We start from the raw sequence: 23,227 nt of genomic DNA, 5'->3' as shown, positions 1-23,227 counted from the left end.
TTTGCTATAACTAAAAGGTAAAATAAAGCAATGACAACAAACAAACGAAAAAAAAAAACCCACAGTTTATCTTGCAAGGCAGTTCTGTGTGGTACAGGCTACTCTCTAGCAACCTTTGACCCTACCCAGTCAGAGTCCTGGCTGCCCCCAGACCTACCTTGTTCACCCTCCCTTTGCTTTTTCTTTTACTATTTCTTTGACCTCGAAAATCTTATCTTGGGCATCATCATTCTATTCTGTGCCCCCTACTTTAGAAGATAAGGTAAACTATCTTCAAAAAGTTTGTACTTACTAACTTCTCCAAACTCCAAACAATCCTTATAGTAAAAAAGCTGTCTTTAAACATGAGAAGAACAATGTATGTAATTTTTTAAAATGAATTTGGTAGATTTTATATGGTTTGTAATACTTTAAGATCAACAAGTTAATGATAATTATGCATTTTCCTTAACCCAGCCAACTCCCTTCAGGAAGTAATCTCTCTCTCTTCCTTGGAATTTCCATTGCATTGAGCACAACTCATTTTGTTTTGTATTTTGGTTCTCAGTCAATGCTTGTTTTCTCCGAGATTACAGCTCCTTGGGGGAAAGCACTCACTGTATCTTACTCTTATTTGCACCTCTTCTAGTTTTCAGCACAGTGCCTGGCATGCTGTATGTGCACAATATATTTTTTTTGAATGAAGGAATTAACCAGCAGATTTCTATGGTGATATTATTATACCCTTGTCTTCCGTATAAACCTGACAAAAGCCTAAAATAAAACACTTACTGAAAACAGTTTAGAGAACCCTACCTGTGAAATTATTTGTGTGATATAATTCTAAAGAATGTTAGGGGCCCCCAGGCTATATGGAAAGCTATCTGCTCTTTTGTGTTACTTTCAGAAGCAAAAAAATAAAAAATAATAATAATAAAATAGTAGTTCCTGAGAAATAAGTGAGTGCTAATTTTAGAACCTCCTATATTAATGGTTAGCAGCTCTCCTTTCTCAGTGACAGTACAGTAAAATGGTTAAGAACTTGGAGTCTGAAGTCAGAATACCTGAATTTCAATCTCATATCCACCACCTATTAGCTATGTGACCTTAGGCAAGTTGTTTAATCTCTCCGTACCTCATTTCCACCACAAGCAAAATGCAGAAACTAACAGTACACACCCTGCAAGGGATGGTGTGAAAATTAACGACGTATATGTAAAGTGTTTAGGATAGCCCCAGACACTTTATTTAAAAGCAATATCAATGAGTAGTATTATATTTACCTTACACTACCCATAGGTAAGTTTCACTATGTTAAGGACAAAACGAGTTCTTTTTTTACCCCCTACAGCACCTAACAGTGTGTAAAAAATACTAGATGCTCAAAAAATGATGACGTGATTGTGTTGCAGATATAGAAATTGAATACACAAGAAAATTAAGGTAAAATTAAGGTAAAATTCTAAAAATATAAATGCAATTAATTTACACTTAAGCATTCTTGGCATATTATTTACATATCATCAGTTATATCTTTATAATTAGTTGCTAGATGTTTTATGACTTGATCTTCTTTTTCTTGCCCTCTTCAGAGCATGTAGTTAGGTATAATACATGTTATAGCCCTCAGAATTCCTAGCCTCCAAACGAGCTGGCTGTTCGGATAGTCTGAGGGAAGAGGTTGCAGCAAAAAGTGGGTTACATTACAGTACCGCTTTGCTGCTGGCGATGAAAGCCCAATAATTGAAGAAAACGGCACACAGAAAGAGTTGGGTCAGCCAAGCACTTTGTGAAAGTTCATCTGGACAGTCCGCTGTAGGGCACTGCGAAGGTGAGTGCCCCAATGCCAGGGTCGTGGGCCCTGATGCCTGAGTGGGCAGCTGGGCTTGGTAAGGGAGGTAGAGCCCCGGCCGAGGCCGCTGGATGAATCATTCTCAGCTCCCCAGCCAGGTGCGGGCGGCAGAACGCTTTGCCCTGGCGCGGGCGGGAGCTGCGAGCGGCCTCAGCTCTCGCCGGTGCCCCCTCCCTGGACGCCTCTTACGGGAGGACACTGACCTTGCCGCGGGCGGCGGGGCTGGCGCAGTCCCGGCTCTGCGGCGCCGGGCGCTGAGGGGGAGCGCCCATTGGCACCTGGACCGACGGCTGCCCAGAGCCGGCCGCCGCCCTCCCGCGGTCACTCTGCGTCTCATTCCCGTGCGAGGTCACCAGCTGAGCCTCGAGGGCCGCACCTCGAGGCGCGGGGGGCGGGGTGGGGCGCGCCCACCCGCCCGCGGAGGTGGCCTCGCGCGGGCGCACGCGCCGCAGTCGCGCGGGGCGGGGGGCGGGGAGGGTGGGTGTGCTCGGGGCGCGCGCGCCGCCGCCGCCGCCGCCTCAGCCTGCTGTTCCGCCCGCGCCGCCTGCTCCCGGCGCTCGGTCCCAGCACGCCGGCTCCCGAGCGGCCATGGGCGGCGCGGGGCCAGCGGTGTAGAGTCCGCCAGCCCCGGACCCGTGTCCCGCGCCCTGACGGTCCCGGTAAGAGGGGGCGGGGGCGGCGGGGACCCGGCAAGTACCCTACGGGGTGGGTCTGCGGGCCACGGACTACCCTCTGGGGGACCCGGAGGTGTTGTGTGGGAGCTGCCCCCAAGGAAGTCCCTGTGTAAATGTATAAAACCCGGCTGTCTGCTGCCTCTACCCTTTGGGAGAATCCCAGAGGCAATGTTTGGGAGCCGCCCCCGTGGAAGACCCCCTGTGTGAAAGGAGACTCGCAGGGATCGCTCTGCATTTGCTGCCATGGGGAGGCCCATGTGTAGTGTACCGTCCCCAGAGAGACCATCTGTGTAACTAGGGAGGGCAAGGGAAGACCTCAGGGGAAGACCCTTTAAGAACATAGGGAGTCTCTGGAGCCTTTGCGATGGGGAGGACCCCTATATAAAGACCTTAGACTGCACCCTAGAATTGCCGAGAAGGAACCTCTGCCTGGGGGAGAGGATGCAGCCATGGGATCCAGGCCAGGAGTAACTTGCCATGTGCCCCAAAAGCACTTTGGCCTTAACCCCCTTTAATGCTCAGTGTGCCCTAACTTGTGTCCCTCTGGCGTGGTCGAGAGGCAGAGGCCTTGTGGGGCTGCTGCATTTGTCCATTGTCCCTCAGTCTCTCCCCGCCATTACAATTTATATTTTCAGCGGTAACCTGTTTGGCTGCAAGCTGGATTTTAGTGAAGGCAGGAACTTCTATAAAAGCACAGGGCAGAAGGGAGGGGAGGCCCAGTGAGGCCTCTGAAGCAAAGAAAGGAGATTTGAGCCCCTGGGTTTGACCATCAGGAAAAAAGAAGTAAGCTCTGGTGGACTAACTAACTCTGGCAGGTCCTGTCAAGAAAGTCCTTTGATAAAGGGAAGGATATGTAGGATTATTGAGCACCAATGTGCCAAGTTCTATACCAGAGATGTTTAACATCTTACATAATCCTTACAACAGCCTTATGGAATTATCCCCTTTTAAACATTAGACACTTTAGAGATTTAGCAATTTGCCCAAGGTCACAAAGCTTGGAATCATAAAATCTTTTTTTCAAAGTTTATTTGGGAAAAAGTATCAAGGAGAAGCAGAAACAAGAATGTATGTTTTTAAATGTCGCATTAAGGTACCAAGCATAGGGCTTTCCTCAGTATATGCTCAGTAAATGTGACGGTTAAAATAAGTGGATGAGGACATTTTAATGGGTACTAAGACTGCTGCAGAAACTAATTTCTACTGAATCTCCAGATTTCTGGGTGTGTCTTCCTTCACTGGCAACCTCACTGTAAAGATGCCTCTGAGTGGCTCTGGACTTAACTGGAAGAGGCCTCTGGGTGTGGTCTTAGGGGAACTAGAGGAACCCTTCAGAGGATGGAGTGTCCTGAGACCACTCTCTGATACAGAATCCTTGAGGAGGAGGAAGGAGAGACTAGCTCACTTTTAGGAAGCATGATATACTCTGTCCTGTGGCCATCTGACTGTATGCGCCAGCAGACATTGGTCCACAAATAACACTCAGGATATTTTTGCCCAAAAGTGCCTCTGCATGAGGAGGAGAAGGGTGGGAAAGGCACAGAACCAAGGAGGGCTCAGCGTTGTCTGGGGAGTGCAGAGGGCCTGCATATGACAGTGATGTACCCTCATCTCACCCCCTCGGCTGTGGCAACACTTTCATTCCACCTGAATCCCAAGAGTGTGAATTGGGACCAAGGACAGACTCTAGTTTCTTGTCCAAGAATGGAGTGGTGAGGAAGCTAAGCAATGGAATTCACCACAGAGGCTTTTTTGGAGAGCTTTCCTATTCCCCTCCTCCCTTCTTCCATCCAGCCAAAGCTAGTGATATCCTCCTTTAATAGAAGTGGCTTCCTTGGGCTCCTTGGGTTACATAGTGAGAAGAGAGATCAGTCTTGTAAGAAAACAACCTGGTTTATCAATTGTTAGCTTTTGTTTTTAAGTTGATTACTGCTTGAAGCATGGGTGTGGCATCTCTTGGACAGCTCAATGGAGTAAATTGACGAAGGTTTATATTGGTTTAGAACCTCCCCATTACAGAGTCGTTTATAATGTCCCATTGTTTATAATGTACTTTCAGTACAAACCCCTCTTATCTGCTTGACATACCAAAATAAACAGGGATATATATTTTAAAAGAAAATCAGAAGAAGCAAGCCTGCAAATATGATCTTTGCTCCAATTCAGAGATTTGTCATTGAGGTTTTATTCCTAAAGCAGTCTTTTCATTGCGGGCTATTGGTATTGAACACCCACTTGTGACCCTGGAAAAAATTGCTAGATGGCTCCAGATGCTCCCCAAATATTGGACCTTGGGTATCACCTCCTAAGAATACTAACTCTCCTAATCACAACATAAGTCTGTAAATTGAATCATTTCAGAATGAGTGTGAAGGATGTAACCAGGTAGCCTTAACAATAACAGCAACAACAACAACAAAACTAACAAAAATGCTCTCTCCAAGAGAAATAAAAGGAAAGACAATGGTTCACCCAGTTGCACTTGAGTCTATTACCAATATGTGTGGATTTTTCAGCCTTCAACCTTCCACATCTTCTCTGACCACATTGTTGTGATTTTCTTCCACCCACATTTGCCATTTTTTGACAGTGCTTCCTCTTCCTCAAACATGAATAATAGGAGCTTCCCCAGCCCATTTCCCATACTCCCTATATTTTTTCCCAGTACACCTGTTCCTAAGTGGATCATTTTTATGCAAATCATTTCCTTTATTTTAGCTACAGAATCTATTATCTTCCAGTCCCACAAGCATTTCTCCAGTAGTGCTCTTGGTTTTTGCTACCTTCATTCCCAAATTGATTTATTAATTTCTGATAGGACTTTGATCCACTCTACTCCTCAATCTTAATGATCAAGTTCTAACAGGAATTGCTTATCAACTTTGGACCAAGAAACCAAACCCATCAATGTCCAGCTGGAGACATGATTATTTTTTCCTTTATAACATCCCCCTCCCCTTCCAACAATCCCCTCAGAGACCCACATACATTTACTAAGTGCTACCTACTTGCCAGGCACTATGCTAGATAAATGTGAGAGTTCCTTGCCTTTGAGGAGTTCATATAGAATCAGTCTGCATTTCTCTAATCATTTACTATAAAGAATAAGAAAAATAAGGGGAAAATTACAGCTTTACAGAGTATCCATAGGAATCAATGTAGAGTATGCCTTTTCCCAGGCATCACTGAAAAGCAACTGCTATTTGTGCCTCCATCCCTGGCAGCCACTTTCTTAGCCCCCATGCCATTGCCCTGCCCACATTTACTCAGCCCATATGTGCTGAGTAAACTGGCCACACTCTTGGCTTCTTATGATAATCATGATAGTACCTTATATTTGGATAACATGTTATAGCCTACAAACCCTTTACATACATAGCTCTGGTTTAAGAAATGTTTCATCTTACTGGGGTTTTTTCCCTAAAACAAGAGTACGTAGGTTGACTGGCTTGCTTTCTCTTTTTCTCTCTCTCTTTTTTTTTTTATTTCTTTTTTTCTTTTAGCCTCCTAATCAGGCTTATGGGTCTCCCTGAGGGTGAACCACAGATACTCACTACAATCATCACTTAACCAACTCTTAAGCTATGAAGAGGAGTTTACTGTTGGGTCCAAAGGCCAAGCAATGCACTCATTGGTCAGCCCTGGGACTTACCAGGGCTATCCTGCTTCCTGGCCTCAGAAAATCCAATTCTCTAGTTTTTTTTTTCTCCCTGAAATCCAAATTTATATTTCCTTCTAAACAAATATTTTAAGCTTACTATCTCAAACCAGTTCTTTGTGCTGATTGTTATGTGAGGGCAGGTTTCCTTGCCTATTTCTATCTAGCACCCGGCTGGCTTCATACCATCTAAGCCATGATGGAGTCCCCATATAGCTCCTTGCCTTGGCATGTGCTTTTACCTCTTCCTGGAATGCTATTTGCCCCTCCTATCCACTGGGGTAACTCCCACTCATATTTCAAAATTTAGCTCAAGCAACACCTTTTTTTTTTTTAATCCCACACTTATGCCCCCTACACATGCACATACTCACACTGCATTCTCAGGCTGAGTGAGGTTCCGTTTGTCATTCTACCAACAGTCAGCAAGTACCTGATTTGTGCCTGACACATAGTAGGCTGCACTCAGAATATATTTTTAGAATCAACGAACACGTAAGTCATGGTAATTGAGGTGTAATAAGTGCATCAAATGGGGCTGAATCTGTGCTACCAGGACCCAGAGCAGAGAACAAGGAGTGCCTCTCCATCTTGCTGAAAAGCTCTGCTTGCTAAGTGCAGTCACACCAGCCAGTCCCTGATGGTGTGCTGTTTCTTAACTGTTGCTCTGCTTCTGTGGGAAGCCAACACTGTAGCTTTTCAAGAGGATTCATCCCAGGCCCCCAGAGGCTAAAGATCATGCCATAATTTTGTTCTCATGTATATTAGAGCTTTGTAGGCTCTCAGTAAATATTAAACAACAGCAGCGCCTCCCTCATGCTTCATTTTCTTGAGCTGAGTACAAGAAGACAGTTTTACTCAGTCTTCAGCCCTTCTTCTCCTTGGAAACCCCTAAAGAGCCCTGTGCAGTTGGGGAGACTATGCCTCCCTGGACTAACTAAAGCCATTGCTGCTGTGCTGGATAAACAGAGGTGAATGGAGGAGGACAGGGAGGTACCATGTAGACCTCTTCAGGGTCTGTAGACATGAAAACTAAAATTAGTCTGTATGCTACTGCCAGGCAACAGAATGGCTGACTAGGAGCAGGCTTCAAGTACACTGTAGGGAGGCTCCTAAAGCAACATCTAATCACTGGAGAACAGCCAGACAGTTTCGGGCTTGAATTTCTTCAAAGACCAGCAGTGGGTAAGGGGACTCTTTTTGATCTTTTTTGTTTTAAGTTTTGAGATTGATGTTGATGTGGATAGTGAGCTTAAGATCTGTGCTGTGCATTCTGCATTTTTAGACCCTGGTTCTACTTGTATTTCAATACTCTTGTGGTCAGTCATCTTCTGTGTTAGGTATGTGGCTTTCTCTGAGGCTCTCAGGCAATCTTTTAGGCGCATTCTTCCTGGAACCGCTTGTCGAACACCCTGAAATTTTTCACCTATGTGCGGATGCTACTCGTGCTACATTTCTCCAGCCCAAACGCAGCCGAGGAGGGCTCCCTACATATGCCCTTAGGGCAGCTGCCCTCCTATGTGCCAGGCCACCATGCCACAGGACATAACATAAATGTAGGAGATCATTAACTTTGGTAATATGAGTCTCTCTTTTCTTATCATTGTGGTTGTGGACACTGGCTAAATTCCAAAATCCTGTAGCTCTCCTGTTGTCAAAGAAATCACCCGTAACTACTGTATGATTACCTGTTCTCATCTCTGCCAGCCCTGACTCACCACCAGTCAGGGTCCACCTTTGGGAAAGCAGAGTAGATGTGATGAAATGAGCTAGTGATTGTGCAGTTTCTAAAATTGAGTTTTGAAGATTTAGTCTGATTAGTCTCTAGCCAACTTCAAGGAAAAGAAAGGCTACTGATACCGTAATTTCAAACCTTTATGTTGCCCAGTCATCTCTGCAACATTCATTCAACAAAGATTTATACAACACATGCTCCATGAAAGGCACCAGGAACCATATAGATTCTTCTCCCTTTTGATCTCAGTGAAAAGCTGGGATTCCTTTTTCCACCTGTTCAACCTATTCTGGTTGTTTCCCCTGTCCTACGATTCAGAAGTTTTCTTTGCCTTGTTCCTACTTAGGGAAGCCTCATACCTCCAAGCATTCACTTTTAGTTGTTTCTGAGCCTTTTCCAGTTACCATTCTCATATCAAGAATCATCTAAAAGCAAGTAAGACACTTTCCATTTCACAGGCCCAATAAGGAGACTCCTGCCCCTTAGGAGAGATATTCCCCCAAGCTCGTCACACCTATGAATCTTTATGGAGAAGTTGGAAAGAAAGATCCACTAGCTGCCTTCCCTTCCTTATTTCTCCACCAGCACCTGCTGTGAAGCAATCCCTCCTTCTCCTACTCCCACCACTTTTCCTTTATAAATAATCACACTTCATTGTAAGCATGTGCTCTGCAGAAAATTGGTGTGTCTTGCACACACACGTTCCAGGCTGCCCACATATGTCTTAACTGCCTGACAAATACATCTTGAGTATAGACCTCTGTTACCTGAAGAAAGCATCTGGTTGTCATATATTTTCATTTTCTCCAGATCCTATGGTCAGATAGCCCTATTCTATCTTCTATCTTATTTTCTCTCTGTCATTCACCACCACCTGCTCCTGCCCTCTGAAGTTTTTTCCAAGCCATCCCGAGATACCACAAATTCACTGACAGTCACATCATTCTTAAGACAATGTCTTGTTATCCCCCTTTCATCCTTGTTAGGGAGGCAGAAATCCCCAATTCCACCCACCAGCCAAAGAAGTAATCATTAGGTATAATTTATGGGATCTTTGCAGCTTGATTTCCTTTTAACTCACTCTTCTTCCTAGGACTTCTTCCAGCACAGGAGAGGCCAGGTTTTCTCACCAGGCATTTTGTTTTTACCCATCGCTAATCACTACCACTTGTTTCTCTAGAAATTAGAGCTGATTTTGCTAATTTCCCAAATACCCAAGGTGCACATCTTGGATATTTCAGCACACTTGCTTTTAATCAAGATGTCTTTTGTATACAGGTTCGATCCTCTCCATTAAGCATTAAGATTTTTAGCCTCACTCTTGAAGCCTAATTTTGTTGAGTTCTCACACAGTTTATCTCAAAATCAAAGCCGTGTCAATTCAAAATCATTTGGGGACTTTGGATTTTGATGGTTTCTTTTTAATAGTTCAGCTCTACATTTTCTGCATTATAGGCCTAGAAAATTGAACCATCTCAGGTAAAAGGAATAGCAGTACTCCAAGATCTTGTGGTCAGGATTGAAATGTCTTTTTTTATTTGTTTTTATGTTTGTTTATTTGTTTGTTTTGCTGATGGATATCATCTTTAGTCTTCATTGAAATTTCTTTAAGGATAGGTTCCCAAAATCATTTCAATGACATGATTAACAGTTGAGATAGCTTAATAGTGATTATTGTCATTACTCAGAGAGTAGTGGTTGTAGCAGGACTACAATGTGTTTAGGAGATGTTAGTTTGCTGATGCACTGTTAATGAGTTGGTTCACTTACAGAGTAATCTCCTGAATTGGTCAGCTTCATTTAGAACTCTTATTACATTATCTGAAAACACCAATAAGAACCAAATGCATACCATTGTTTTTCCTCCAGTGAATCATTCTTGAAAATTAATTTTCTGTGGTTATTCCAGGTTTTCAGATTAGTGTTCATCAACTTTTTTTCAATCTATGCCTTCTCTGATGAACCTAAATATCTTATGATTGCACTCTAAACTTCTGATACAGCTTCTGGGAGGGGGTTTCCCCAAACTATTTAGAGAACTAGTACCTTCTGTGTATCACCAAGAAACAAGAAGATATATAAAACTCTTTTGTTTTGTAGTCTGTGTTACAAAAAAAAAAGGTAATGGCTTTTAATCTTTGTTTTCCAAACATAAATGTGTATATTATAATTGATGTGCTTTTTCAATCCCCCTCTTCTTGAATTTCTTATAGACACCTCCCAGTTGCCCAGGATCCAGCCAGTTCGCCATTTAAAAATTATTGCTCTAAACGACATATTCCTGTTGAGGAGGTTTTCACTTTTAAATCACTATAAATATTGCTCCAATAAATATACTTTTAAATATGCTCATAGGTCAGAGGATCAGCCTCTCAGAGTAGGGTTTTCTTCAGTCAAGGTATATTAGTATCTGTCCATCTCTGCTAGAACTTCCAACCACATAGATTCTTAAAACAAGATAGAGACTTCTGTTCTTAAATCACTCAAGCCAAGGGGAAAGCTTACCTTATACACCACAATGTTGTTCTTGTGTCTTACAGTAAACTATCTGTAAATCAAAAGACAAAGTGTAATTCTCGAATCAAAAATGTATAGTGATCCTAAGACTGCATTTTTTAAATTGCAGGCCCAGACCCGTTAGGAAGTCATGAAATCATTTTAGAGAGTCACTATCTGGATCATTTTAATGAAACAGAATAAAGAGGATAGCAAATCTCAGGGAGTATCACATATAGTAAAATTAGGATTGTTTCACAAAACTTTGGATTTTGTTACAGATCTATAAAAACGTGTTTATAAGTACATGTGTACAGGGTCATATCATAAACTATATTTCTTATTATGAGTCACAGTCAAAAAATTTGAAGAACATACCACATAAAGTTTCTGAGGAAAACATTGGTCTTAGCAATAGTAATTGATCTTGAGGAAGGTCTACAGTGAAAGGTTGTGTGTCAGTTTTGTATTCTCCTTTGTGTGATGTGCCAGTCCTCTCAATACAAGTTAGGGACTTGCTTTCCCATCTCACCGGAGAGCACACCTGGTGTTAGTGAGGCATGTGGGCAGTGTGGGTAGAATATAGGCCCTGTCTCTTCAAGAACTGCCACCACCACCACCATCCCCGCCCCAGGTCCACAGCCTCAGCAAAAGCACTAACATATACATACACACTCTCCTCTCCACCCCTAGCCCCACCCCCACCCAGGCTGGATACCCTCATAAGGTTGCATGGACCTAATATAGAAAAGAACATGAGCATTCTAAATGGTTAAGACTCATTAACAGATAGAGAAATGAAACCCAAAGCAAGAAAGCAATGTGTTCTTCATCACAGAACAGTAGATCCAGAACTAAAACAAGTAACTAGATTTCCAACCCTAGGACTTTTTAAATTACATTTGTAAAATTGATGTGTAATGTACAAAAATTAGAAAATACAGACCAAGAAAAAGATTTTTAAAAATGCATTCTATAAAAGTTAGATCATAACTTAAGCATTTTTGTACCTTGCTTTTTTCATTAATGTGTTCCTGTATTTTGAACGCCTTTCCATGTCAATAAATATATCTTTACTTCAATATTTTTTATACTTTTCAGTTTTCCATTGTACCATAATTTAGCCATTCCCCTATTTCCAATATTTGCCATTGGGGAAATAAGGAATTTTTAAGTTACAATTTATTATTATTACTTTTCCACTGGGGCATGAACACCTTAAACAATTTCCTAAATTGATCATCAGATATTTCCTTAACAAATCTCTTGCCACCACCCCCATAAAAGAGAGTTAGTTATTCAAAGTGAATATTCCTTAGCTATATACTTTAATTTTACAAACAGACTTTACAAATGGGGATAGTGGAGCTTTTCTTTCTCACTAGTTTTTAAATTAAAAAATACATATTAGGGTTTCTTGGTAACAGATGATGGCAGGGCAAGCACCCAGGCAGGGTAGGAATTTGTACCACTGTGGTGCATGTAAGAGTTGTTTCTGGAAAGAAGATGTCGCTGTCATCAGATATTATATGTGTTAAGGCTTTATTAAAAAATTAAAAAGACTTCTCCACAATTAATTGGGAAATGTTTATTAAGTGTCTATTCTCTTCCAGGCGCATTACGAGGCCCCGGAGATAGGCACTGTGCAGGGTGAAAACAATCTAATAGAGGAAACTGACATTGATTAAATAATCATCCTATTGAATATGTAATGACAAAGATAAGTTCTCTAGAGCAGAAGAACATGGTACTATGAGTCCTCCAACCTGGACTGGAGATCAGCGGTGACCTCCCCGAGAAAGTGATTCTTGGGCTGAGCTCTGACAGATGAATAGGTACTAATCATATGGGAAGGAATGTTCGGAGTTCTCAAAAAAATGAGGGAGCATGGCAAACAATGACTCAAAGAAGGCAAGTGTGGTTGGAACACAAAGTAAGGAAGGGGAGCCAGACCAAGCAGAGAGAGCTTCACAAGCCGTGGTACAGAGCCTGATTTGGAGGACTTCCTCTTGAATGCTGTAGAAAGCCATTGAAAAGTTTTAAGGAGGGGATAACATAACACCTGAATATTCCAGAGACATCTTTAATTCAACATGTACAAAATCCAATTTAATTGTCCCTCTTTTTTATTCCCCACTTTCTATAAATGGCAATATTGTTCTTCTAGATAGTCGATTTAAAACTGCCCTCTCAAGAAGTCAGACAGAAAAGACTGAATGAAATACTGTATGATCTCACTTATATGTGGAATCTAAAGACATTGAACTCATAGAAACATCCAGGGGTTCAGGGGTGGGGGAAATTGGGAGATGTTGGTCAAAGGATAGAAACATTTAGTTTAAGATGAATAAGTTCCGGGATCTAATGTACAGCATAGTGACTATAGTTAACAATATTGTGTTGTATACTTATAAGTTGCTGTAAGAGTAGAGATTTAATGTTCTCACCATAACAACATAATTATGTGAGGTAAAGGATGTGCTAACCAACTTTATTGTCATAAACATTTTGCAATATATACATGTATCAAATCATCACATTGTACACCTTAAACTTATTCAATATTATATGTTATTTATATCTCAGTAAACCTGGGAAATAAATATAAAACTGCTCTCTGTCCCTTTACCCTTGATCAGTTATCATTTTATTTCTAAATTTCTCTAATTCAATTTTCATGGTATCAGATAGATTCAGTCAGTATCATTCCTGCTGCAGCGATTTCAGTTTAAACCCTCTTCCTCTTACCTGGACTATTATGGTAGCTTTCTAATTGACCCTAACCTCTCCTGCTACCCTTTATCACCTTTTCCCCAAAACAATTAGAAGGTAAATTCCTACCCATCATTCAAGATCCACTTTGACTTCCAGTAGTGTGGTCTCATCTTCCTTTAGGCACTTCCAGCACTTTGTCTTACTCTTCTTTGAGTTCTGATATTAAGTAGCTTCAGTGGTGAGACTGTTTTCCTGTCTTCTATTTCCTATGAGTGGTTAGTGCCTTGCGCATAGTATTGTTCAATAAGCCCTAATTATAATGGATTGAAAGAAAGGCTAAAATGGACTTTCTGCTCCACTTTACTTAGAACAAGCATTCCCCAGCTGAATTCCACTAATACCCCTTAGGCTAGGAAATAGCAGAGAGCTTTACAGTGTGCCATGTCATGCCCTCACTTTCTAATGCTGTACCCTTGTACTGCAGAAGAGCAAGAATGATGTTACTTTGTAACCTGTAAAGCTTATGGACCTCTTTTTCACAGTTTAGCAAATCAAAGCAGAAAATGTGGGAGTAACATTAATGAGAGCTTAGAAGTGTAGGAAGCACCTTAGAGTTTGTAATGGGCCAATTATCACTTGTTAGGTCTGTTGATAGAAAAACAGACCTATAAAGAGGCATAGTTACTAATTAGAGGGGCAAAAGAATGTTTGTGAACTTGACCACATGAATAGGGTGGTATAGTTTCCTGATTGCCTGTTCAGGAGTCCTCTAAAAATAGTTCATTCACTCTGACTCAAAAAGTGGGCATTTGATGTGGATTATCCTGGCTGCATTGTGTGCAGCAATTAACTGGAGGAGCTTTCCTTCAGTCAGAAGTCTGAAATGTGTTGCTGCAGTCTTGCTTTAAACCTTGGGTCATCTTGTGTGGCAGAAGAGAGACTACCTCAAAGTAGCAGAGGTCTTTGAACTCTGGACTTAATTGGCTTTGGGACAGGAAGGAACACAGAGATACCAGTTCACATTTGTAGACTACTTTCCAGTCTACTAAGCACTGTTAAACCCATTTTCTTTTCTTCTTTTTCTTTTTTCTTTTTAAAATTTATTTATTTTTTATTTTTTATGGTGACATTGGTTAACAAAATCCAATAAGTTTCAGCTGTACACTTTAACAGTAAGGCATATATATATTTACACTGTGTGTTCACCTCCCATAGTTAGATTTCTTTCTGTCACCACGTATTTGACCCCCTTTACCCAGTCTACCTCCCTCACCTCCTCCCTCCCCTCTGGTAACCACTAGTCTATAGTCCATGTCCATGAGTCTCCATTTTAAACCCATTTTTTAATGTTATCTTCATGATGGCCCTGTGAAGTGCACTAGGAAGATAGCCCTTATTTCAGAGATGGGAAATCCAAAGCCACAGGGCCAACCAGAAGTACAACTGATGTCTTCTGACTCTTTAACAGTTGCTCTCTCCACCCCACCACTACTGAATTCCAGAATGGAAGAAAGTATTTAATAGTGCTTGCCACATAGGTGAATGCTTGAAGCCGATTGGCTCAACATGGTCAGCCATTGGCTGAGTCTGGGCCCTTCTGCTTTTTGTCCACAGAGCCATGGGGGTGTTGATGTCCAAGCGGCAGACAGTGGAGCAGGTACAGAAGGTAAGCCTGGCTGTGTCTGCCTTCAAGGATGGGCTGCGGGACAGGCCTTCCATCCGACGCACAGGGGAGCTTCCGGGGTCCCGCCGTGGCACTGTAGAGGGCGCTGTCCAGGAAGTGCAGGAGGAGAAAGAAACAGAGGCAAGCATTCCAGTGCTCCAAGAAGAGAGCAGCATCTACCGTGTAGCCTGGGAGAGGCTCCGAGATGGACGTGGGGTAGAGCCTGAGGAGTTTGACAGGACCAGTCGTTTCACACCTCCTGCCTTCATTCGCCCCACCCGGAAGTTGGATGATGACAAGCCTCCAGATATCTGCTTGCAGCCCAGAGAGCCTGTGAGTGTCCAGTTAGGGCAGATTTCTCCAGTCTTAGACCTTCTGAGGACTAGAGAGCAGGACAGAGAGGCCTGGGTGTGGTTGAAATGAGATCCAAACCCAGAAAGATGGAGTTGACTCCAGAACAATCGAGTTTCTTCCACAAGAATAAAAATGTCAGTTACAGCCTAGAGCAGTCTTAGTGAAAGACTGGAGGTAATGAGTAACAAGGAATGACACCATGGCAGGTCTTCTGCCAGCCCTCCCACCTAAGGGATAGTACTACCCCTTGTAGGGGACATTTAGAAATTTGTGGGAGTGGGGGGAGTTTGGGAATGTCACAGTAACTGTGGGAGTTGCTGGTATTTGCTACTGGTATTTGGTGCCAAGAAAGCCAGGATGCTAAGTGTCCTGTAAGTCTTGGGACAATCTCTCACAACAGATGAATCTTTCTAAAAATGCTAGTAGTATTCCTGTTCAGAAACATGAGGACTGAGCAGCTGGAAGAGCCTGCTAATTCTTGTCTTCCAGAGAGAAAGTGCTAGTGCCTTAACACTGGCTTCACTTGGAGTTTCTCTCTTGGCTGCTCCAGAGAAACAGCCCCATGTGGGTAGCTTTGTGCTTGGTGGCCGAAGATCTTGCTGCCTGTGCTTATACATTCCTGTTCATTCCTGCCATCTTTCCCCAGGTCGTCAACGATGAAATGTGTGATGTCTGTGAGGTCTGGACAGCCGAGAGCCTCTTCCCATGCAGGGTCTGCACCAGGGTTTTCCATGATGGCTGCCTGCGCCGCATGGGCTATATCCAAGGGGACAGTGCAGCAGAGGTGATCGAGATGGCCCACACGGAAACAGGCTGGAGCTGCCACTACTGTGTGAGCCTGGATTCCAGGGACAGAGGGTTGCTGCACCACAGGGGACGTGGCACTTTTCCTGGAGACCCAGTCTTAGAACACTGGTTTCTAGGCAGTGACCTGAAGCGTTTTCCAATAGTAGATACAAGGGTCCTAGAGCTAGGAGGAGCTTTCTTTACCTCAGTACTATTGACATTTGGGGCATCGTAATTTTTTGTTGTAGGGGCTGTATGCATTGTAGGATGTTTAGCAGCATCCCTGGCCTCTACCCCATTAGATGTCAGTGGCATCCATCCCCCATTGTGACATCCAAAAATGTCTCCAGATATTACCAAATGTGTCCTGGGGGGAGGGGCAAAATCATCCCCATTTGAGAACCACTGAACTAAAGGACAGAATGGATAGGATGAAGCCTAATTACTCAAAAGTCATTGTGCTTGGAGTAGTGCTTTCTCTGATAGTCTGCAGTTGTCATTTGTTGTATTCATCTGAAAAACCAACCTGAAATCCTAACCAACTTGTTTCCAGTAGGAGTTGATTCTGTCACAGGAAAATTTCTTACTCCTAAGATTCTCTCTTGGCCTACCACCTAACTCTTAGGAGCATTTGTTCTTCATCTCTGAAGCGATCAGTATGTGAATTAAATAACAAAGATCTGTTGATTCAGAACTTTGCAAATTATATATAAATGCCTTCCATCTTTCAAAAAGACAAAAAGCCAGATTCATAGCTATTTCGCAGCACAGCCAAATAGAATTCAGATCTTCCTTTATTGATCTGCTATCCTATAGATATCTTCATTATAAACTGATTTCAGAGTAACAAGAATCTGCTTCTTCCTACTGCCTAGAACTAGAGATGTACCACTTTCTAACAAATAAGGTACCATTTTCTCTATGGCTTGTCCATAAGATCGAAGTACAAAACAGTATTTCCAGCCACTCAAACATCTTCCCCGGCTGGAATATGCCACAGCAGATCCTGCTCTATAGTCTTCTCTAGTCACCACCCCTCCAAAAGCCAGCCTTTTCACTCTCAGCAACTTTGCTGTATTCTGCCGATGTGGGCCAGGGTTGAGGGTATCTTCTTCCTAATCCCCAGGAGTGCAGGGCTCCCTTCCTGGCTTTCTGTCACATTCTTACCAGCATTACCATCACTCTCTACCAGACTTTTTACAAAGGCTTCTTTCAGACTCTTCCCCTTTCTTTCCTTCCCTTCAGCCAGGCTTCTTGAAAAGATTTTATCATCTCTCCTTGTGGCTCGTGAACCACCTATATATAATTTGGTCTCTGCATCCCTCATTCTGCTGAACTGGCTCTTCTTAAGGTCACCAGTGACCTAATTGTCAAATCTACTAATCTTTCCTCAGGCATCTTTTTACTTGACCTTTCTGACTACATATGACTTAACTATTGTATCCCTTTTTTTTTTTAAGGTTTGAATATTTTTATGAGAAATATTATAAAATATGAGAACTAGAGAAGATAGAAAATCAGTAAAATCTCATCATACTTGTATAATAATATACATTACCTCCTACATCGTGCAACTTTCTTTTCTTGGCCTCCAGTACTCTCTACCAATTTGCTTCCTGCCTTCTTCTCTGACCATTCTTTATAGGTACTCTTAGTTCATTGCTTGTTCCAGTCCTAAGTGCTGGTGTTCACAGGGTTCTGTTGTTAACACTCTTCCTTTATCACGGTACACTCTCCCTCTCTGGGTAACTTCATCCACTTTAGTGGCTACAGCCACCATCTAAACATTAATCGTTCTCAAATCTGCATGTCCAGACCTAAATTTCCTCTGTCTCTTAGATATTCATCTCAATGTCTCATATATACTTCATACTTAACATGCCCCCAAATGAACTTATCTTTCTCCACAAACCTATTCTCCTTCTATTCCTTATCTTTGTGAATAGTATATAACCCAACCACACCCCCAGTTACCAATCCCAACTCATTCTGTCCTTCATCCCTCACACCCAGTAAATCAACAGGTCCTGTTGGTTCTCCCTCCTAATATCTCTCAAATCTCTCCCCTCTCCTCCATTCTTATGTCTTAATGTAGCCACTCATCTTTTCTTCTCTATACTATTACAATAGCCACCTAACAGCCCTCCATGCCTCTAGACTTTGACCCTCTAATCCACTCTCCACATGGCAAAGATCTGACCATGGTACCTCACACTTAAAAATCAGTTAGTGACTCCCCTTTCCCTCAGAATAAAGGCCCAGTTTGAAGGGCTCAATATAGGGCATTTGAGGCACTTACACTCAGGCTTCTGCCTACTTCCCCTCTCTTTTATCATTCCTACCCTACCCTCCTACACACACACACATGCACACACGCGCACACACACACACACACTCTATACTCCAGTTACGTGAACATCTCACAGTGTTACACACCATTGTGCCCAGTATATACTAAGTGCTCAGTAAGTGTTTATTGAAAGAATGGTTTGAGTTCCTTATGAAAGCCACAAATGAATATTCATGAAATGTCTTCTCCTGTTCTTTGCTGATATTTTAGGAGGAAAAATAACCTACCAGAAAGAATCTTTGGTATTTTAAAGACTGTAAGGACTATAAACAGAATAACATGTCAGTGCTCTTTTTGGAATGAAAACTTCTATGGCACCACAAAAAAATTTATTTGGTTTTAGGAACTTTGTCATGATGGCATCCCTTTCAAAACCATTTTGGAGTTATTTAAAGTGATACAACCCACTAGGAGCAGAGTTAGAGTTAAACTTTTTTTTTAACTAAAATGTTCTAAGCACAGTCTAACACAGCAGCCAGATACATAAAATAGATAAAGATGAAACTGCTCTGGTAGATGGAGCCAGGGATTAACAACCCTTCCTACTTACTAGCCTTCTTTTCCCTTGCAGCAGCTTCCTAAGGCACTTCCAAGGAAGCCCTAAGGTATCTCAGAAAATAATTTAAAAACAATTATTTTAATAAAAGAGACTAGGGATGAAGTCAGGATACCTGGATTCTGGGGAAGATTCTTCCCCAGAGTTAGGCAACACTAAGCAAGTCCTTTCCCTATCTGGGCCTTCAGTCTCCTTGATTATAAATGAGAGGCTGGGATTAGATCATAGCAGAATTACCTTTCAGTTGAAATACTCTTTCATTTCTCTTCATCTTTGGCCTTTCTTTCTTCCTGGCCTATGTGGCCACTGACTCAGCAATTTTTATTATTATTTTTTTTTTTAGGACAACCTCAACTTGCTATTAACTGAGGAAGAAATGTATAGCCTCACAGAGACCTTTCAGCAGTGTAAAGTCATCCCTGGTAAGGCTGGGTGGTGCTGCTGGATGGAGAGGGGCCATGATGATTTCTCCTTCATACTTTCTAGGATGAACCATGAAAGGAGTATTCTGGAATTTGGTGGGTAGAGGGTAAATAGGCCTGTTCTCAAGCTGTTGGCCAGCAGGGGCACCCAACCCTGGTCACAGCCTGAGTTATCTTGGCTATGGGAGACAAAAACTCAACAAGAGCTATGGATATGGGGTCTCTGGAGGGTACTCTAGAGGTAAGTAGAGGTGCCCCAGAGGCTGAGGAAGGATGGAGCACGGCTAGCATGTGGTGCCTCCCCACAGATTGCTCCCTGACTCTGGAGGACTTCTTGCGCTACCGCCATCAAGCAGCAAAGCGGGGGGACAGTGACAGAGCTCTGAGCGAGGAACAAGAAGAGCAGGCAGCCCGCCAGTTTGCAGCCCTGGACCCTGAACATCGAGGACACATAGAGTGGCCTGACTTCTTGTCCCATGAGTCTCTCCTACTTCTGCAGCAGTTGCGTCCCCAGGTGAGGGCCAGCTGGGTTTATGTCCTTGGCATACTAAGTGGCAGAGACCTGGGAAGCATGCTGGGCAGGCTGAGGGAGCACAGGGTACTGTCTGCACAGGGACCTAGGAAAGGGCTCAGGTTCCATCTAGTGATATGTGACCCAGTGCCTAGTGGAAAAACTGCTCAAGGAAGACTGATTTGCACTGGACCCCACTGAAAATGTCAGTGCTACCAGAAAGGCTCTAGGCAGCTTCAAAGGGAGGTTGCAGAGGTGGTAATGGAGATAGGATTCTCTATGTCTTAGCAGTTTACAAAATATTTTCACCTCCAAGATCTTTAATTGTCTCTTCTTTCCCAGAACTCTCTGTTAAGGCTCCTGACTGTCAAAGAACGAGAGCGAGCCCGAGCCACCTTCCTGGCACAGGGCAATGGGAGCACCATCAGTGAGGCAGAGTGCCGCCATGCCCAGCACTCTTGGTTCCGCAAAAGCCTCCCAGAGACTCCTTCCTGCAGTGTCAGGTCTGCTCCTTACCTATCCCTGCCCCCGTTCATGTACACTCCTCCGTTTTCCATGCCAAATGGCCCTAGATATGAAAGGAACTTCCCTGTTTCTCCTGCCAACAGCCAGGAGAGGATTCTTCTGTGCATTAGAAAGAGGACAGTGACTCCTATTGGCCGAGGAATAGAGCAGCCTCTGCTCCAAACTCCGTCCAGAGCCATGTGTTCACCAGAGTTTGGGAGAGCCGAGGCTTTTCACTGTCCCACTGCTAACCACATGCCCTTGTGTCCAACAGTGTCAGCCATGTAGGTCCCATAGCAGACAGCAGCCCAGCCAGCATCAGCAGCAAGAATCAAGACAAGGTCCTGCTGCCCACAGAGCATGAGTCCAGGTGAGTGGGACCTCCTCTCCCAGCTGTCTGCACCCCCAAGTCCCCAACACATACATATAAGAGAGGACATTACCCATTGTTTCCCCAAAGTAGCAAGTGTCCACCTGAGAAACTAGGCTCCGGGAATGCACATTTGATCCCATATCCATAGAGCCAGCCAGCTGGTCTGTCAGCTTGGAAATGCAGCTGCCTATAACCATGTCAGACACAAGACAGGGCTTCCCTGAGTTTTGTCTGGCTCAAGCTGTGCTGTCACTGGGATCAGGTCTCATGAACCTCTGGATTCTGCAACCAGCCTCACAAACCTGTTTTTTGATTCCACTCCAGATTTGTGGACTGGCCTGCCTTCCTGCGGGAGAATGTCATCTACATCTTGGCTGCCCGCCCTAACAGCGCAGCCATTCACCTGAAACCCCCAGGATAGCATGGAGCAGAGAAGCTTGGGGACAGTGGCATTCTCTCCCTTTCCTTTCTCCCTTCCCCCCACCAACCTCCGGTACTGAGACTTAAGAGGATAGAGCACTCCAGCATCTCAATTTGTCACTAAGCTTTATGGCACTGAAATTATCATTCCCCTCACAACAGAGGCAGTAAATGCATCACCACAGGGAGAAGCCCTGGGAGCTGTGGCAGCACCTACTCCTGGACACACACACACGCACACATACACACACACATACCTTCACATAACCCACCACTGCACACATATATATGTGTGCACACGTACACACTAAGACACACACACCTGCTGTGCATGCCTTCAGAGACCTGTTTCTTTTGTCTGAAAAAGGACCAAAGTTCCTTTGTGAAGCCCCTGGTATAGATGAACAGGTCTCTACTTATCCTTTCTATTGGCCAGTTCTGATCCCAATAGATAAGACTCTATCCAAGTGATTTTTAATAAGGGGGCATATCAGACTCACATATTTTCCTGGAGATGCTGACAAGCTCCCTCTTTCCCCATAGAAAATCCCTTCTGTGGTGAGCCACTGTTCTGGTAGGTGTATGCTATGTCCCTCAGGTGTATTGGGATGGGGAAAATGGTTAAAAACCACCATCACACTTCAACCCATTATTTAAATTCCTGGTAACAGAAGGCAACTAGTCAGTGGAGTCCTAATTAGAAAAGAGGGAGGCAGCACCTCTCAGGGACCCAGAATTCTAGGAACCTCTCAGCCAGGTCATTCAAGTTCAAAAGTCTTTAGCAGAACAATCAAAAACCCAGGTGAGCCATCCTAGCCCCTGTTTTTCAGATGCAATCTCATGGCCCAAGGGGCCTGAATGGAACAAGTATGGTGGCAGGAGTCACAGCCCTCTGTGTTAGATGCTTCATCCGAGTCAGCTACTACCGAGACCTAAAGCCTAAGCTCCAATGAGGACAAGGTCTGAATGGAAGAAAAGAAGAAAAGGCCTATACTTTTTCAACTCAGCTGTAGACCTAGAAAAGTGTGCCATTGTTTGGAGAACAGAACCTATCTCTTCCACAGCCCAAGAAAGAGCAGCTCCACGAGAGCCCTGAGCGGGGATTCCTTTCAACCACCCTGACAATAGGGTAAGAGGCTGGAGCTAAGAAGAAGATTTGCATCTCAGCTCTCTTAAGCAGATAAAGTCCCAGCAAAACTCACAGGAGGCACTTTTCCCTTCTCCCCATCATTGAGATATAGCCTGAGTTGCTACTTCTCCTACTACTCACTACACTTTCTTCTCCACCAGGCTAGGGCCAAGCCTGGTACGGGAGGACTTTGGGGGCAAGCAGAGGCTTCCACTAGGCTGCCAAGCCTGGCTTCCAAAACCAAGCTATCCTTTCTAGGTTCTCATCAGGTTGTCAAGTCAGTGCATGTTGTGAGTCAGTCCTAGCCCTTGGGCTCAGGTTTCTGTTTCCAACCTAATGACAGATTTAGCCAGATCTGACTACCAGAATTATTTGAGAGGGTGTTGGCTCAATCACACAGAAGCTAATGTATCCCCATTGCTCAAGTAACTTGTACTAAATTGGGTGTTTAGAGAAGAAACAGCATACAGTTCAGTATCAAAATGCTCAGAGGAGAGCTACAACCAGGTGTGTGGTGTATGGTCTCCTCCGGTAGAAACTGCCTGACCTAGAAGCAGAGTGAGAAGCTTCTGGGGTTGGATTATTTGGGACTAAATGAAGCAGACAGAAGAAAAATCTGGGTTCATGTGTATATGACCCTGAATATTTCAAAACTCACAGCTTTTTGTAAATGCTCCTTAGCCATACTCCCAAGACTGATCAGTAGGAGGGGCTGTTATTTAGTCCAGCTGAAAAAAAAAAGAAAGAAAGAAAGCTCACGACTCTTGAACCCAAGGACTGCATCTGACGCAGCTAGGCCTGGGATTTTGCACTGAAGATTAAAGCACATTAAACACAAGGCCTTTCGCTCACTCTTCTGGCAAATCACCTTCTATGCCAATGGCCTTGGGTATTTTAAGTAAAGACAAGCTCTGGGCTTTGAGAGTTGAACAGCTTTTTTTCTCCAGCATCATCATCAGTCACAGTGACGGGAAGGCCACCTTCTTGTTCCCTGACCTTCACAGATCAAGGTGATGCCTACCTCTCTGGAGTTGCAGCTTCTAGATTTCT

General features: G+C 43.5%; 1 protein-coding gene across 3 annotated transcripts; it reads left to right on the top strand.

The window, feature by feature from the left end:
• Nucleotides 1-1,604: 1,604 nt before the first annotated feature.
• Nucleotides 1,605-22,918, top strand: PHF24 (PHD finger protein 24). 3 transcript variants are annotated; one of them, XM_016130529.2, is made up of 8 exons: nucleotides 1,605-1,810; nucleotides 14,724-15,105; nucleotides 15,773-15,958; nucleotides 19,162-19,240; nucleotides 19,549-19,754; nucleotides 20,094-20,254; nucleotides 20,530-20,625; nucleotides 20,953-22,918. In XM_016130529.2, the coding sequence occupies exons 2-8, from the start codon at nucleotides 14,728-14,730 to the stop codon at nucleotides 21,047-21,049; spliced, it is 1,203 nt and encodes a 400-aa protein (XP_015986015.1). In that variant the 5' UTR covers nucleotides 1,605-1,810; nucleotides 14,724-14,727; the 3' UTR covers nucleotides 21,050-22,918. The 3 variants fall into 3 exon arrangements, with proteins under 3 accessions (XP_015986015.1, XP_015986014.1, XP_015986016.1); XM_016130528.2 differs by lacking the exon at nucleotides 1,605-1,810 and adding an exon at nucleotides 2,381-2,490; XM_016130530.2 differs by lacking the exon at nucleotides 1,605-1,810 and adding an exon at nucleotides 7,124-7,348.
• The last annotated feature ends 309 nt before the right edge of the window (nucleotides 22,919-23,227 follow it).

This window comes from Rousettus aegyptiacus, unplaced genomic scaffold, assembly GCF_014176215.1.
Source record: "Rousettus aegyptiacus isolate mRouAeg1 unplaced genomic scaffold, mRouAeg1.p scaffold_m13_p_3, whole genome shotgun sequence".
NCBI classification, from domain to species: Eukaryota; Metazoa; Chordata; class Mammalia; order Chiroptera; family Pteropodidae; genus Rousettus; species Rousettus aegyptiacus.
This window is presented reverse-complemented; position numbering and strand designations above follow the sequence as displayed.

Coding starts and splice junctions, on each gene's coding strand:
- PHF24 (XM_016130529.2), top strand. CDS start 14,728: ATGGGGGTGTTGATGTCCAAGCGGCAGACAGTGGAGCAGGTACAGAAG. Junction 15,959..19,161: donor GCTGGAGCTGCCACTACTGT/GTGAGCCTGGAT, acceptor TTTTTTTTTTAG/GACAACCTCAACTTGCTATT. Junction 20,626..20,952: donor CCCACAGAGCATGAGTCCAG/GTGAGTGGGACC, acceptor ATTCCACTCCAG/ATTTGTGGACTGGCCTGCCT.